At 37.5% G+C, this 19,134-nt stretch overlaps 1 protein-coding gene across 1 annotated transcript; it reads left to right on the plus strand.

The window, feature by feature from the left end:
• The first annotated feature begins 202 nt into the window (after positions 1–202).
• Positions 203–14,538, plus strand: RGR (retinal G protein coupled receptor). Its single transcript, XM_075216995.1, has 7 exons — positions 203–357; positions 1,595–1,751; positions 5,938–6,059; positions 8,793–8,946; positions 9,872–9,989; positions 11,581–11,694; positions 14,177–14,538. The coding sequence occupies exons 1-7, from the start codon at positions 279–281 to the stop codon at positions 14,318–14,320; spliced, it is 888 nt and encodes a 295-aa protein (XP_075073096.1). The 5' UTR covers positions 203–278; the 3' UTR covers positions 14,321–14,538.
• Positions 14,539–19,134: the final 4,596 nt, after the last annotated feature.

Here is a 19,134-nt window from a genome sequence, read left to right on the forward strand (position 1 = left end):
TTTGTTTTTTAAAAAATGGCATGCAAATAAGATTTAGGAAAAAGGTGGAATGGAGGGGGCATTGCTTTGTAAAGGATCCTGCTTTCATTCACATCATTAGGGAATTCTTTAGGGGATTGTGAAGTTCAAACATAACTGAATGAAAGGAGGGGAAAAAAATTACATAATGACTTGCATGATGCTTCATGTGAAACAAACCCTTTAAAAAGGAAGCATTTCCAGTGTGTGTGAAGAAGGCAGCAGACAGTGCAGCAGGGTGGCTCATCGATTTTGCAAACATGGTGACATCTTACCCAGTTCCTGAAGGATTCACAGACATTGAAGTATTTGGCATTGGCACAGCTCTTCTAGTTGAAGGTAAGATCTTCATTTTGTAGTTGTCAGCTTGCAGAGAAATAAGGCACCCAATTATATGATTAATTATAAGCTGTCCTGGTGCAGAGCAGAACCCTAAATGTGGAAACATAATCAATCCTCAATAGGCAGAAACGCAACCTGTGACAATCTGATATAATAGGAAAGTAAGCCACAAGAACGGTGCCTATAAATTGATCTCCTGTATTTAAAATGGTAATTTAATTATTTAAACTTATAACTATTTGAACAGTGTTGCTGTATAAAATGCAGTTCTTAAACCTCTTCCTTATTGTACACTTCCAAATGCATTTTCAGTTCAGGACTTGTTTGCATAGTCATGAAAAGTAAACAAAATTTGGTTGTACAGTTAGATTAGAAAAGTCATTTGGAAATAAATATTGATGTAAATACAGTTATTTTCAGCTACATTTATAGTACATGCTATTGTCAGAATTAAAATGTTCTCAGAGTTTAAAATTTGCCATGATTGCTTTTTTATAGCCTGGATATTCTCAGTAGCTAAATACTGAATAAGTAACAATTTACCTAAGACGAACAAAAGCTTCTTGAACAAATATGTACATACTGCAGATTAACCTGTCAAGTTCCAATGCTCCCAGGAAAATATGTGTATTTACCTAAAATGATAACAACTAGAGAAAATGTCAATTATACACAAGGAAAGATGTATTTAGACTATAGGTAATTATTTTGATTCCAGCTAAATATTGGGCACTATGAGCAATATTGTACATGTCATTCACTTGAACATTTTATGGGGCATTTAATAAAGAAAGTTAACCCATAACCATATGGATATTTTTCTAGTTAAGCTTTAGAAAATAAAAGCGTAGAGTGGCTTGGTTGCTATGGTTACTGCTCCTTTTCCTCTGCACTAGTTTCTGTAAAGGTCACAATGTTTTTTGATGTTGTTAATCAGTAAATGGCTACTATTAATATTCATTAATGAGCAGAGCCTCATTGAGGAGGTCTGAATGCCACTACTGGGGGTGATGAATATTAAAGACATAGGATTGCTTGTTGCTTGTTTGCAAGTTAGCGGTGATGGGGGGGGGGTGCGGGACGGGAGTGGTTATACAAGAAGAAATTGAATACAATATTTTCATGGTTAATTAATGAGGGAACTGCTAGCAGAGAATCAGTTTATAATGCAAATTCATATTTTTATTTCCTATTTCACTGTTACCTTTGATGATGGCCAATTTGTTTTTTGCAGCTCTGCTTGGCTTCATTTTAAATGGTCTGACAATCCTCTCTTTCTACAAAATCAGAGAGCTGAGGACACCTAGCAACCTGCTCATAATAAGCTTGGCAGTGGCAGACACTGGATTGTGTATGAATGCATTCGTCGCTGCCTTTTCCAGCTTCTTGAGGTAAAATAGTCTCCACTCAATGTGATTCAGGTTTATATATACATTTAAATCATCATCATCATTTATTTGTATAGCGCCACTAATTCCGCAGCGCTGTACAGAGAACTCACTCACATAAGTCCCTGCCCCATTGGGGCTTACAGTCTAAATTCCCTAACACACAAACAGACAGACACACAGAGTAGGGTCAATTTTTTAGTTAGCAGACAATTAACCTACCAGTATGTTTTTGGAATGTGGGAGGAAACCGGAGCACCTGGAGGAAACCCATGCAAACACGGGGAGAACATACAAACTCCTCACAGATAAGGCCATGGTCGGGAATTGAACTCATGACCCCAGTGCTGCGAGGCAGAAGTGCTAACCACTAAACCACTGTGTTGCCATGGAAGTTCATGAAGACCTTAAAGCAACACCATATTTCCATAAGGTTTCATACATATAGGCATATTTTATTATGTACAAAAAGTGTTTATTTGCATATTTAATTTACAAGACCTGCATCAGTGCTAAGCTAAAATTAACCCAAACCAAACACAAAAGTGAAACTGTGCCACTTTAGAAGCATGTTTAGCAAATATCATCCTCTGAAACATCTTTAAAAATGATGATGTGATTTCCTAGTTAAAAGCAGGCAAAAACAAACCAAAGAAAAACAAATCTCCTGTTACGGATCTCTGCCCCTCTATATCTGAACCCACTGCCTGTGCGTCAGGCACCTCAGAGTGTACTGCCTGCCTATCTTTGTTAAGCCGATTTGTTATCTGATAAGAATGTACTGACCAGAGTGACACTCACAATTAACAGTACCAGTTTTGGTAGTGAATCTTACCAAGGGGTGTGTCATCATAAAAATGATATATTATGCTAAATTGTTCATTCAAAGTACAACTTGAATGAAGTTTGAGGAACTGTTTGGTTTAATCTTACATATACGTGCGTTGTAATTTACAACAATTAATTTTAGGAAAACTGACTCATCCATATAACAAGCTCCCAACATATTTGTAAGCTAGCTAACCAAGACTGAGTTCGAACAACTTTTAAATCACTGGTGTTGCAGATGGATAGTAGAGATGAGCAAAGTTGCTGCAAAATTTTATCCAAGTCAAGTTCCATAGCGAAACAGACCGTTTTACAGGGGTGCAAAACTCCAGATATATAGTTTTCCCGTTCGTCTTTTATTTCAACATTCTGTGTAATGCCATTCCGGACTGGAATTTTTAATCTATTAATAGAGCTGAGATGACGACTGTGAGTTCATTCTGCTATGTAATGTGGTTGGGGTAAGTCTGGGAAAACTTCAGGTTAAATTCTGCCTCCAAAATGTGAAACATTTTGCAGCCAAATGTGGAATAAGGCAAATATTTCACAAAAAACAAACAAACAATTTAATAAATAATAGATATTTTATACTTATAACAATAAAGAAATGTAGTGTTTACTCTCTCCACTTTCCTCCTAGTATAAGAGAGGTAGATTCTGGATTACTCTGAAAAGGAGTATTTTCTCCAGAGAAGAATGCAAATGGAAAGGTAAAGAATAAAATTAGCTGCAGTGTTTTTTGTAGCCCTGTCACGTAAGTCTAAGACTACTTTTACTTTTGTGAGGCTGCTTCCAGGGGCAGACCTAGACTTTTTTTATTTTAACGAGGGGCGATTTACCATAGCCCCAAGCCTCGCCTACTTCAATCTGATTGGATAGCCCCAATCCCTCCTTTGCTCTGATCGGACATGGCGGCTGAGAAACAAGAAGTGGATAATACTCGGCTGCTGTGTTTGAAACACAATCTGCCGCTATGCAAATGTATGTAGTTTGCTGCTTGGGGTGCGACTGCTCCGAACCCCACCCCTGCTCTTGATCCGCTACTGGTTGTATACCTACCTCCCAACATTTTAGTCAACAGCATCAGGACAGGCTGTGTGGCCACAGTCCCAGTGGGCTGCCTAGCAATGTAAAGCACTAGGCTGCCCCTTAGATACTTGCCTTCTCCTCCAAACGCTGCAGCATGCACCAGTAGCATGTGCGGTGAATGGAAGATACCTCCCAGGAGGTATGTAAATAATGCAGATCATCCTACCAAGACACTTGCCTCCAAAAACAAAAAAGGTTGGCCTATAAATCAGTAGAACACCTTTTTGTTCTTCTTAGGTACACTTTACACAGGAAAGTATATTCCTTTAAATATAAAATTTAAATATTCAACACACAAATGTTAGACATAATAGAGAGGATCTCCATGTTCCATTGATTTATAAATGCTAAACCAAGCAGCATTTTCGGAGAAAAACTGAAAGTTGCAATCAATGAAGGGTAGGTTTCTAAAATGATAGCAAGTTGGACTTTAAAGTGATAATTTTTAATCTTTCCATTATGCACATTTCCAGCTTGACCCACAAAAAGGTCTTGCAGAGCACTTTTATGGAAATCGTTCCAAAACAATGGAATGAAGGATGATGTGGTCCTTGTTCTGTGCCATGTGGACATTTAGGTGCATTTGTACAAATTGAAATGTATTCCATCCCTGCATATTTTGCTGGCTGACATTAAAACAATTATATAAATGAACATGTATGCTATAAAAGCAGCAATCCTATATAAATAGTCTATTTTATTAGACTGATGTGAGTGAGTTCTCTGTACAGCGCTGCGGAATCAGTGGCGCTATATAAATAAATGATGATGATGATTTAAATAGCAAGTTGAGTACCTGTAAAGCATGCATGTAATTTTTCTTAGCTCTCTTTCTACAAATCATTATTTCCTCTTCAAAATCTGTCTGAAGGTTGCAAAATATGGCTGCCAGTTACACAGACGCAGACACACAGCATGTCATGTAAAGTCCAAGGAGGGAGGAGGAGGGCAAGACTTTAGATGACATAGAGCAGACAGAGCTCAAAGAGACATTTCAAAGCCTCTCAAGTCAACACATTGTGCGTCATGTGACTGTGGTTGCCATGGTAGTTCATGCAACTGTGTAGAATTAAAAACCATTAATAGCAGTTTGAAGAACCAAACCAAGGACAAATGGTAAATACCAAGTGTTCCTATAGATTGCCATAGTCACTTTTTCATGGAATTGCTGCTTTAAATAAGCGTATTCACGTATTGACCAACCTTACTTAGTTAACTAAGTGCCATTTCAGGTATAATCCTAATGCATTTCAGCAGCAAAACAGAGAAGAACCACTGGGCAAACATGCCCCATAGCAAGATATTACTGTTCTATAAGTAATTGTGATGCAGACGATATAGTGAGAGGTCCCCACACAGAACAGGCAAAGAATGACGCTCAGTAGCTGCTCCCATATGTTGAAAGAGGTTAAATAAATAGTTTATAGGATAACATACACCCATTAAGCAACTGGTGAGTGGTCATATTTTAATCCTATAATGTTACCTGCAATAATAAATGATATATTACATGATTAACATAATTGAGCAGCCCAAAGGGTTTATTTCTATGAAATATGGCTCTGCTTCTATGAAAAGAACATTTCAAATATGCCCAAATGGGGGAAGACCTGAATGAGCGGTCTTTTGAGAAAGTGCAGGTACCTCATTGACCCAGCCCAAGGTAGCCCACTATGGGACTGGACCAGCAGCCCAGCTAGCAGGTAATTTTTCAGAAACAAATTATATTAAACACCTTGAAACCTGAAATATGTGAGGTATATTAGAGTAGCTTTCCTAGACCCATACACTATTCTGACAACTTTATCCTATATCATACAACTCAAAATGTTTGTGGTGTTCAGTATGCTATCAGCACAAAAGCTTTGTTAGTAAGCAAGCTTAATGTATTTCATTAAAAAATGATCTATTGCTCTGCTATCAGAAAAATTCAGAATCTACTGCTTGCAAAAAGATTTGTAAAGAACTGATCCGAACCAGAAGTGTTTAGAACATGGTAAAAATAATTGTACAACATTTTTTCAGTCCTATTGGGCATACAAGTTCAACTATAAGGCTCTTACAGTGGTTGCTATTACTGTCCACTGAGACCTTATAGGACAGATCTTCTCCGAATGCCAAGTTTAGCTACTGAAAAGGTATGTTTCTTATGATGGGGACTTTAAAAACACTATATTTCATTAATATACAATTGCACTATTTAACTCAAGTGATCCACGGTTTTTGTTTTTCTCTTGTGTTTTTTTTTGTTTGTATTTTTAATTTTAAACAGGTACTGGCCATATGGGTCGGAAGGTTGCCAAATTCATGGATTCCAGGGGTTTGTTGCAGCTCTATCCAGTATCAGTTCCTGTGCTGCAATAGCGTGGGATCGCTATCACCAGTATTGTACTCGTAAGTGTTGAGACTGATACCCATCACGTACCTGGTACCTTATAAGTTCTGTAACGAGAGGCCATGTTTCTTTTCCTCTGATCACGCATTTTAGGGACCATTGCTTAAACTTGGCTGTCAACTGTCCAAGTTTTTGCAGATGTTTCCATTTTGTAATTACAGGTAACTTTCTATTATGCTGACCAACTACACAATTGGTAGGCAAACTGTTATGCTTCACAGGCTACACATGTGGCCCTCTAATTTCAGTAATAGGTTAAAACAATATATTTAATCAAAGAGATACTTATCTGTAACAATGTGTCAGCAGACATTTTAAAGAAGTGTTTCAAGCGATACCAAAGAAACCTTTGAGAAAGTCACACAGTGACGATATGCGTCGGTTTACGGGATGCTGCAGTGGGGGAACACTGTGATTTGATTTTCACTACTGATTACATCTCACTCCTGATGACGGGTCTCTCCTTGTTGGATAAGCTGAACGAGCATCAAGTTACAGGCTGTATAGGAGCTGCGGATCATATCCTCTCCCGGTCTAGATAAACCTGCATCTGAACTAGGACAAATAAGTGGAAGTATCTTTTGTGATAAACCCAGATACAAGCTTAATCGGGCTGACTTCATTTCAATAGAGGGACGGGAGTTTCCTAGTCAGCTACTTGTTTCAACTGCATGGGACTTATACCCATTTTGGTGTCCAGACAGAGCTGGATTAATGCTCTGGGGGGCCCGGGGCACTTTAGACAGGGGGGCCACTAAAGTGTACTATGGCTATAATTTTAGACAAATATATCATCATCTATTTATATAGCGTCACTAATTTTGCAGCCCTGTACAGAGAAATCACTCACACCAGTTCCTGCCCCATTGGAGCTTACAGTCTAAATTCCCTAACACACATACATACACAGAGAGAGACTAAGGTCAATTTGATAGCAGCCAATTAACCTACCAGTATGTTTTTGGAGTGTGGGAGGAAACTAGAGCACCCAAACCCACGCAAACATGGGGATAACATACAAACTCCTCACAGATAAGGCCATGGTCGGGAATCATGACCCCAGTGCTGTGAGGTAACTTCTTACACAGATGAAAGGTCTGGTGCACCAAAGGGGCTTAGTATTATTTCTTGTTGGTATCCAGCTACTGAAAATGTGCATATATAGATTTTATAGGCGATTCTGATTAAGTCTCCAGCATGTAGATAATTTCTATATAATTTACTCGCTTCACAGATTAGAAATGAATAAACCACACACCATCACCAACCTGCTCCTAATAATTCAATATAGTTAATGACTGTATCTTGTTAATAAAATTCTTACTTTCCTTTATGATGCCACTAAAATGTAACATTAATATTATAATTAATTTTCACAGCACTGTACACTGAAGGGATCATGACTTAAACCAATTATACAATGACATGAAACAGCCCTGCCCAAATGTGATTGCAATCTAAGAAGTCTGGGCAACACTTGATACATTTACTGATGGAATAACAATTGTAACTGCTGGTGGAGAAAGTGGGTGTGGTTATTATATGGCAGCAGCATTATCAGCCGACAATAATAAAGCAATCACTGGCTAATGGCATTACGGTGCAGCTATCGGTGGTGCATCATGGTGGCAACGAGAAGAAACAGCTAAAGGCAGAGACATGAAACAAGAACCAGTCAGTGAAATTTTAAAACGGTCAGTTGTTGTCAACCGTAACTGTCCTTCACCATTCATCTGAATTGAACCTCCTTTCTCCTCTGACACTGGAGAAGCTTAACGCTGCACAAGTACTCCTGTGGGTAACTTCCAGTCTGGAGCAGTTGTGTGTAGCCTTTCTTTAATATAATGCTTGCTGCTGAAAAAAGAACCAGGACATAATATTCCCCATGTTCAGTGGAAATCACCAAAGCAAGAACAGAGATAGCAGCACCAATCTTCTTCTATTAATACAATCTTTTGTACTGTTAGGACCTGATTCATTAAGGAAAGTAGAGCAAAAAAAATTAGTAACTTTGAATCTTGCAAAACCATGTTGCATTGGAGGGGATGTAAATTTAAAATGTGATGGCAGATTAATAGTTGAGGTAGGGCATGTCCTAGGCCAACTTTAAATTTCAGTGTAAACATAAAACTAGCAAGTATTTGTTATATGAAAAACAGCCAGTATTTATCTTATGTGCAAAATAATAAACTAATATAAACCCCTTGCATTGTAACATGGTTTTGTCCAGGAGAAATCTTACTCATTTAATTGCCTTACTTTCCTTAATGACTCAGGCCAACTGGGTCCAGCAGCTGAATTGAGATGGTGTTCAATAAATCTCCTAAACAACATTGTCCTTGCTGTGATGACACTCCTCAGCACCACCTTGTAATATCCCACTGCCTTCACTTTTATTTTTACTTTTTTACATTTGTGGAGGAGTAGGCTAAAGAGCTGATCTAAACAATAGCCAACATGAAGTGTCGCCCTCATGCTGATGTAACATTAAACCCAGTACAGGAAAAAATCAATAAAATGTCATTTTGCTAGGTCTGCCAAGCTTTTGATTAATGATCTACCAAAGTCTCCTCTAATCTGTTTACAAAAAATGCACTTCATGCAAACATAACAGAAGTCAGCCTTGAGAACATTACTGTATTTCGAGGAAAAAAGTAGCATAAACCATATGATTACTTGTAAACTTGGGCCATGCCTTTAAGATATTTGCTCACTCATTGTCACCTTTGCAGGTAGCAAGTTACATTGGAGCACATCAATATCAGTAGTGATGTTCGTCTGGGGCTTCTCTGCATTCTGGTCCATGATGCCACTATTTGGATGGGGTGAATATGACTATGAACCTTTAAGAACATGTTGCACATTGGATTACTCTAAAGCAGATAGGCAAGTCTCCACTGGACAGTGTTTTTCCTCTTTTCTTGATTTTCTTACTTGTATTGTATAATGTTTTGTTTTTATTAAAATGAAAACAGATATGTTACACTGGTGAGAGAGTCAGATTTAAACAAGCAGTGTACTGAAAATATTTTAGGACACTTTTGGAGGTATTCAATTGTGCATGATGTGCCACCGAACATCGTGGCTGTCCACATTTCCAAGTACTATGCAAGATTGCAGATTTTCCTACGAACCTCTATGGGGTGCAAGGAGAAATCTGCAATGTTACATCGCCGCGGAGTGCCCCCATGACCATTCCGGAGGCACTCTGCAGACAATTGAAATCCCCCCTTTGAGACACAGAGTGCTTTTATTCCTTATAAGCCTCAAGGTTCAGTGTTAAACAAAACAATCAGTTTGAATGAGGTGATCTAGGTGAGTTTTTTCATTCACTCAGTTATGCATTCCACTAAGCCATGCTTTCAAAGTGAGTCATGTGACATACTGTAACTGATCACCAAATACAAGTATCTATTTTACAGGAAATGTAGCATTTTATTCTTACTTCTAATCCAACACAGTTCAGCTTGTCGTTAGTCATAGCACAGTTTTTCAAATTGCACTGAAATGAGGGGAGAGCTCAGGCTACAATATTTTTAAACTGAATACATACAATTTAATACTGTAGCTTAGAAACTACCTCAATGTTTATATATATATATATATATATATATATATATATATATATATATATATATATATATACTGTATATACTGATGTTTGGGAAGTTGTGATCTCAACTCAAACCATAATGACAATAATGCTTTATATATATATATATATATATATATATATATATATATATATATATATATATATATATATATTACTATTTTTTTCTTTTTTAAAAACAACCATTTCTTTTGGCAGAAATTTCATCTCCTATCTTTTCCCGATGGCTTTCTTTGAGTATCTAATACCCCTGTTTATTATGATGACTGCTTACCAGTCCATACACCAGAAGCTAAAGAAAAGTGGCCAGGTCAAGGTAATGTGCATTTCAGCCAGTGATCTCAAACGCGCTGATTCCCAGCATTCTTGGGGGGCTCATAATAAGCTTGTTGGGAAAATCACAGGATAATCCCTGCTCTGTGTTTAGTGAATACAATGAATTGTTTCTTTGCAAGTTTTAAGTATTTGAATTTATGCTGATGTAATAGCTGGAACTTTTATGTAACTTATTTTTTAAAACATTCTTTTGAATGTGGTTTCAATTCTTTGTAGCTGTTCAGAATTAACTAACTTTGAGGTCTTCACAAAACTCAGCCAACCGACTTGCTGTGTACTTGTCGAGATACACTGTCTATTCATGTGAAAACAAAAGGATGATCAAAAAAGCCAGACATTAAGTACAAATGGAAAAGAATGAACACATCACTAGATTTTAAAATAGCAAATGTTAAAATGTCATGACTAATAAACTGCGAAAGATTAAAAAAAGAAACTAAGTTTAACTATATTTAACTCAATATTTGACCAGATTTTACTTTACTTTCAACCTACTTCAATTTTCTAGAATAAAACTGTGTTTTTTTGTTTGTACTGCATAGCAAAGACAGTTGAAAACACGAGAAAATGTATCCATTACTTGACAATTAAGGCAAATAAACATAATGCTTTAAGTCACACATAGGACATAAATCCCTCTAGACAGCTTACAATATAGTAGGGGAAGAGAAGATAATTCACAATGGATAAGTGCTATAGAGCTCTGCCCCAGCAGAGCTGATACACAGGTGTGGCCATGCATGAGGTTGAAATATTGGCTCTAGAGCTCAGGATAAAGGTACATTTACAAAGGCATAGATGTGGAATAGAACACATCATTGTAAGATCGTTTAATATGACAGTTGAACTAGAGAGAGTGGAAAAGTTTGGTGAGATGTACAATAATGTAATGGAGGATGAATATTGTCAGAAAAGAAATCGGGTCTTTATAAACAGGGGCTGCCTGGCAAATTATAGCCCAGGTGAGCGAGACTCGGCTCAGCAGCCTATCAGGAACATTTAAAGGAAAACAAATACAGGTATCCCAGTGCTCCAGGCCCAAGGTAGCCCACTAAAGGACTGGCCCAGAGGGCAGATGCCCCCCTGCCCAGCCAGCCCCTGTTTATAAGCAAATTAATAAAGTGGCTCTTCTGAAAATGAGAACAAGCAATACCATCTCGTTATTAACACAAATTAATTCCTTCCTACTGCTATACCTAAGTTAGGAGATTGTATTTTGAAAAGCAATTCAATATTGAAACGATTAAAAAAAGTCGTATTAGATAGGAACATATTGCAGTAATCCACACGAAATGACCTGAAGGTAAGAGATTGGAAGTCAGCCGTTAGTGGTCAGTTGATTTAGTATTCGTCTCACTTGGCATTTATTCCCTTTAATAATTTTGTCACCAGCTAACAGGAGATTGGGTTTTAAGAGTGGGCAGTCATGCATACTTCCTTGCAAAATACCCTCATATGGATTAAGTGATGTAGATAGATACATGCCATAAAAACTATTTATTTGTTTTAGTTAATTTAATGATGCAATATAAATTTTCTCAGTACTTCTAATAAATGTCTTATTTCCTTAGATGAACACTGGCATGCCTGTAAAATCATTGATTATCTGCTGGGGGCCATATTCACTTCTATGCTTCTATGCAATCATCCAAGATGCAACCATCCTTTCTCCAAAGCTACGCATGGTAAGAAAATAGCTTTTATTACTTTATTGGAGTTAATAAAAGAATGCTAGGGGAATGCATGACTATATAAATGACAAGCATTACACAGCATACATTTGTGCTTCTAATGAAAGGATCCCATAAGCAGATACCAAAATGAAATACTGAGGTAGTCAGGTACTAATGTAACACAGAATATTATGAATCATTTTTTCCCTGAAGTTGTGCTTTAGATGATCATTTTCCTTTATCCATGACCATTTCTCTTCCTGCAAATTATTGGGAACTTGAACCCTGGTCTGTCTTTGTGTCTTGGCAAAAAGCATATTTGTCCAATAAGACCAATAAATGCAAGGGGACTAAGGACATTAGAAAGCACTACCCGTTCTGCAGTTACAACAGAAACTTGTGGTACAGAATGAGGTATGTGTGTAGCACGGGCATAAATGTCCCATAGAAGGCCAAAGAACATGACAACGATATGGGGTTCATTGCAACCAATTATATCTAGCTATCAGTAATCTAGCACATTCTAGAAAATGATAGCTAGATAATCTGATTGGTTGCTGTGGGCAATACCTCCACTTTTCCTATTTAGAAGGTTAAGTACATTTATCCCCAAGTATTATGAACATAAGGGTAGAATCAGACAACAATCTAATCGAGGCAACTCTTTGAGAGCAGAGAGACATGGATAAACACATTTTCAGCTATAGCAGGTATATATGAAATTCAGAGCAGTGTATCTAGATAGTACATAGCTGTTTTATGAGGCAGCTGATAAGTTCAAACTGTATTTTATGAAGGAGTATAAAGATGGAAAGTCAGCTGAATCCATTTAACTTCATTAAACTCATCTGTACTTGTTCCATTTTTATGTGCGATTGTATTAGTATGCAGTTATGACTGCCCAGTGCTGCAGAGTTTTGTGGATCCATACAAATAAAAATGATGATGATGATTATGGCTGCCAGTAATAGAGGCAGTGTCAGGATATGAATGACAGAAATGGATGCAATTAGCTGAAAGTTAGCTTGTGCTGCGGGAAGGGCCTGCTCCTTCCACAGATTGTTGGTGTGAAATGCTTGTTAAACTGATTCTTTATGTGAAACTATATATATCTAGTATAGAAAAGATTATAGCATCCAGTTAATTATAGACATTGATCATAAGAAAATATTTACCATTGATATATGAAACAGGCTGAAACTAAATATATTGACAGAAAAATGCACCATAATAGGATGAAAAAGTATTTTAGGAGATGATCTGGCAAGTACAGGCAAGAGCTAGACTGATTCTCCTTGAAAAACAGTATTCCACTGCTGCTCTGCGGTCAGTCCCTACATGTATTGCCTGTTTGTTTTTTTACTGAATCTAATATAAAATACTTCTATTTGCTTACAAGACCATCAACAGAACTTTTTGACATACATCACTTCACTTATCTCAAAATATCTCCCAATTCGACACCTTCCTTCTATGCAAGATCTATATCTTTACAGGACTTTTGGGGGGCTGCAGTCAGACATAGAAAAATCAACATATTACATTTTATTATACCAATCCTTCAATAGCCATGCCTTCCCTCAAACAACAAAACTTTCTGAAAACCAACTACTTCAGACAAGCATTTCAAATTTCTCAACCACCCTAGGCTACTGTGTCCTATAATCACCCCTCTGCACGGTCAGGTGCTGTCCCCACTTTTCCTCCACAAAGCGGGGACAGTCGCCTGATGGATCCAGCTGGGGGCGTCCTGTTGCTAGGCATCCCTGGCTGTCTTCGTGCCGACGGGCTCTTCTGTTCTTTCGGTCAGCATGTCTGACCTCCCCTGTTCTCCTCCAATCACTCGACAACAGTCTCTATTTAAATCCTATTTTGGCACCATTAGGGTGACAGAGTATCAGGTCTCCTGTTCTCCAGCATTGTTACTGATTCTGCTCATATATTGGTTTTGACCCGGCTTCCTCTGACTCCTCTCCTGGTTTGTGCCCATTGCCTCCGTTGTGACACCGGCTTGCTGACTATTCTCCTGGATTTCTCGCGATCTTTTGACTGGATTATATAGCCTACTAAGTACTTTTTACTCTTACAGTCTAGCTGGACCAATATGCAATTGGTAGCACTTACCCTCCTGTTTTAAACTCCTATTGTCCTATATATTGTAAGCTTGTGAATAGAGCCCTCTTACATCTTTGTCTGTAATACCCAGACTCATTGTAAACCAGGTGAATATGTTGCCATTGCAGAGCCTGACGCATCTCATTGCTCTGTATATTAACAGAAATGTACTATATTTGTATGCACTGTTTTGTAGCGTAATTTACGACCATTTTGCTAACAACTATGCATCATGCCTTGTGTCTGTATGGGATACGAATATTATATGACTAAACTAGGTGACAATACAGCAAGTATTTCAATGACGAGTGGAAGAAAAAGACCAAATGACAGGTGTCTTTGTCCAAAATGAGCTGAAGTTGTTTGTATCTTTGTACAGATGCCTGCTGTCTTAGCCAAAATATCCCCTGCGGTGAATGCCTATATTTACGGACTTGGAAATGAGAGCTACAGAGGAGGAATCTGGCAGTTTCTCACTGGACAAAAGGTTGAAAAAGCAGAAACTGATAATAAAGCAAAGTAACGCGTCTAATAAAACAGCTTGTTCTGTTTCACAAAGTAATGGACAATGAGAACGGTTTATGAACATGTAGGCAACCCGGTTAATGCCTTAAATCAACCTGTAGTGTACAACTTTTCCATGCTTCCTGTGAAAGTGATGAGTCACTTCTGTTAACACAATTCCAAGTTCCTGTATCATTTGCAGTAAAATACAACAATAAAAAGGGGGCAGACATGTAACATTTTGCTATACTGTTATGTTCTTTCCCAGTACAATTAATCTATGATACGGCAGCATATGGTTTAGTTAAGGATGAAGGAAAGTATTAAAACAATGCAAAAAAATCAAGTCCTAGAGCAGGCCAGTCCAACCTGCGGCCCTCCAGATGTTGTGAAACTACAAGTCCCAGCATGCCCTTCCAGGTTGTCTACTTTCAAAGCATGCTGGGGCTTGTAGTTTCCCAACACCTGGAGGGCCGCAGGTTGGACAGGCCTGTCCTAGAGCATTCAACCTAACCTTCAATAGTAAAAACATGCATGTGGCTTTAAATAAAATTAGTCTTTTCACTTACTTTTTGGACAAAGAAAGCACAAGCCAGCCCACCCATGCCAAGTCAACACTCCATAGGACTCATCCTATACTATACATACTTCTTTGGCACAATATCCTTACATATAAAGAACTTGCACCTGCTTTTCTCTTTATTTAGTGGATAATTTGGGTGGGTGGAAAGCAATTACCAAAATGAGTCAAGTACACCTTCCTATGTAATACATCTGTACAAAAAATGGTATTGCTGAATCCTATCACATTGATCATATAGCATTAATTTGTTCCAAAGTGCCCTTAACTTCATTTAAAAGCTCAAAAGCACCCAAACAGGTGAACGGAGGTTGTGCATTTCTTCACAAAAGATGGAAACAAAAATAATGTATTTTTTTTTAGTTACACTTCTTGCTATAAAGATATTATTGAAACAGCACTGCCCTATGAGATAATCATTTATCTGAAAACGTACAATAATTGTTGACAGTTACTGACTACTCTCTTATTTTCTACCACTAACATATTATTATGTGGGAAGTTCACTCATTAATAACACTTTAGGTTGATTAATTAAAGACTAAATACAACATACCACCACTTCGGGACTAGCCCTTCATTAATTTCAACTTTTCTCATATTTCTCCTAAAATACTGTTTGGTAAAGGCTCATTTACCAGCCTGGAAGTGCACTCCCAGATAATGTGCAACTGAAAAATGCAAAAAGCATCCCATTGAAAAAATAGGCTGAGGCTTGATTTCCACCACATCCGAGGAGATAGTATTCATAGTCCTTTTGTAAGAGAAAGACGATGTGGTGACTACTTGCAAACCAGCTAATACTAGGCCCTTTTCACTCTTAGGGCTAGATTTACTAAACTGCGGGTTTGAAAATGTGGAGATTTTGCCTATAGCAACCAATCAGAATGTAGCTGTTATTTTGTAGACTGTACTAAATAAATGATAAAAATCAATCTGATTGGTTGCTATAGGCAACATCTCCACTCTTTCAAACCCGCAGTTTAGTAAATATACCTCCTAGAATGGGGCTCATTTAAATTTCAATCTTTACTGTCAGTTTGTGAAGATGCTATCCAAAAGGGGTTGTTGAGCGAGTCTTCCTTATTCCTTGCCAGAGAAATAGCATTTAAGATGAATTATTTGGAAGTTTTCCCTTTAGAATGAAGGTGTAATTTTCATACACATCATAAATATGTGACAGTTAAACTAACTTTCATATAACATTTATGTTTAAATAAGCTTACCTTAAATTGTAAGATCAGCAGAGTCACAGCAATAAACAATGTGTGCGTGTATAACAGCTGACAACCAAGCAGTGACTTTTATTCTAAAGCCGATGACATCACAGAGGCTGTTTATGATGCAAGTTGGTCACATGATCAGCCAATTTCAACCTACCTGCATTTCAGCGCTGAATATAAGGATTCACATGCGAAGACGACGAAGACTTCAATCAAGGTGTTTTCCTAAAAGCTATGAAACCCTGAAAGCTGGCTAAACATTTTCAGACATACATAAATCCACTCTGTGATTGATGGATGAATGGACCGAATATTTTTTGCCTTGTTTGCTCTTTAAATTTTCACAAAAGCACTCTACTTTTTGGGTATATATTGGCTCCTTAATTTGTAAAGGGGCAATTGGGTCCACTAATATGACCTCTAGCCAGGGGTGTGTCTTGCCATTCTGGTGACTGATGTAGCAACTAAAATGGCATCATTCACACTGCTTCACACACTCCCTCTATACAAACTACCATAAACATTTGCATATTTGCATATGTAATTTACAGTTGTATGTATTTTAAAAGACACATATTGTAAAATGCAAGAATTAACAGATTTGCCATAAAAGTAAAGGCCACTAAGTTAAACCTTAATAAAGAATTATTTTTTAGTTAGTTCCATTAACTTGACTGCCCCCCCAAATTGTGATAGCTGACAGAGCTGCCTCAATTTCCTTCAATATAAGCAGATCACTATCCTGTGCTTTCTGATGCCTTAAATGGCCATGTAGAGGGTGAACAGTGAAGCTGGTCTGACTTGTCTTCATTATAGCTGAGGGAAAGGGATTTCAGGAGGTCAATGGAATAGGGCATAAGAGATCAATGTGAAAAGGTAGGTCAATACAACACACTTTGGAGGACATAAAGAGAATACAGGAGCAGTGGCATGCTAGAATTGTCCCACACTCTTGTCAGGTTCATGTCTAGAAGTCTACAAGGGCCTTAGTCATTAATTAAAGTAAAGCATAAAAAGGAGTAACTTTGCACCTTGGCAAATCTATGTTGCATTGGAGGGGGAGGTAAATTTAAAATGTGGGAACAGATTTATAGTTGGGGTAGGGCATGTCCTAGATCAACTCTAAATTTCACTGTGAAAATAAACCTATCAATTATTTGTATACTAGATGAAAAATAGTATTTAATTTATGTGCAAAATAATAAACTAATTTGCACCCCATTGTAACATGGTTTGTCCAGGATCAAATGTACTGCTTTTTTTGCTTTGCTCTCCTTAATGACTCAGGCTCTAAGGGTTCATTTATTGATAGTGGTTGTGTGGCCAAACTGGAAACAGATTTGGCCATTCAATGATTGTGCCATACATCAAATGGATCTGCATGTGAGGAGCATTACATTCCAGGTAAGACATCTATCAGCCCTATGTATATCCACAAGTTATTCACTGTTGTCAGTATGAAGTATGTTGCACATCCTACTCACCTTTTGGTAAACAATCTGCCCTTTTGGGCTAGGCTGTTGTTGCTTAAAGTAGCTGCACTTACACTGACCAGGTCTTTGTGAGGTGGCAGTGACATTGTGACATCATTCTGTAGGAGTTATTGAATGGTTCTGGTGACATGATTACAATTTACTGGTGACATTAATTCTGATAGGGAATTAACTGAAAATATAAAAGTTAGTATAGGTTTATTAAAATATCTCCACAGACAGAAAGTGTAAACTTACATCCAACTCGGCATTGTGATTCTTTATTTGACCAGTGGAAATTGTTATTTATTGAGGATGACTTAGGGTTAAAGCAGAGAAGAGGCCTGGGAACCTATCTTTGTAGCATACACCCAGGTTTCTCTGTAAAATTGTTTGTATACAGCAATTGTAGATGGAAACTTAACATCGCTTTCATGTTAAACCTCAATATTTGGTGGTGCTATGAATGTCAATGATTAGAACAATTTTTTTTAGAACTTTTTTGGTGACCTGTCAGTTACACAAGGAATGACTTTTACTTTGTTATCTTGCAATATTGCTACGGTTATACAAATAGTGGAAGTCACCTCAGAAATAAAACACAAAATATACTCAGCTTTTTCTCCATCCCATTATCACAATAATACTAATAAGAAATATGTATACAATACACAAAGTCTAATGCACTTTTAAGGGTCCAGAAACTAAACAAGCTTTTATTTTCTGATAATATACCTCACCAATATGCGGGTACAAGGAACCTAAATGCACAGATCTCTTAGACAACTGTCAGAAGTATTTTTTCCAACGAAATGAAAATGTAGCATTTTGAAGCTGCTGGAAGTTTTCGCTCCGACACACAGTAAAAGAGTGAGACAGTAAATAAGAGTTTATAATGCATACTTGCCTACTCTCCCAGAACATCCGGGAAATGCACAGATTTTGGTGAGCTCTCTCGGACTCCTGGGAGACATGGGCACCCTCCTGCACCCCGCATCTCTTTCATGAGAAGTAGATGGGCCTTGATGATGTAATTCGAAGAGGGACTCTAAAAAGGAAGCAAGTATGTTATAAAGATACACAATACCCAATTAGAGCCAGATCACAGGAAAAACTCTAGTTAATTGAATAGGAGGTATGGATTGCAAAAAGAAAAGGGAAGTGATGAGAGTAATAAAGTGGGAATGAAAATGTTATGACTGGGAAATAAAAAAATAATAGTGAAATGCAATATGTTCTATATATTCTATATGTTGCCTGGGTACGCACACAGCGTGTCAAGTAGAATAAGGTGGGTAAAAAGGATGAGTGTGTATGTAGTCTGGTTCCATGAGAAGAAAATGGTAGAAAGAGGAATAAGACAGGATGTGAATAAATGAGGCTGTGAAATAAAATAAATAAAATTACAAATAAAAAGAGATAACATTAATGACATCTTAATTCAATAGGATAAGAGGTATAATGACTAGTAGTAGAAAATTGAGCATAAACAACAAACAGTAAAAAAACCAACAGAATTATGAGAATGAATATGAGAATATGTAAAAAATGCTGGGAC

Source organism: Mixophyes fleayi, chromosome 6, assembly GCF_038048845.1.
Source record: "Mixophyes fleayi isolate aMixFle1 chromosome 6, aMixFle1.hap1, whole genome shotgun sequence".
Lineage (NCBI taxonomy): Eukaryota > Metazoa > Chordata > Amphibia > Anura > Limnodynastidae > Mixophyes > Mixophyes fleayi.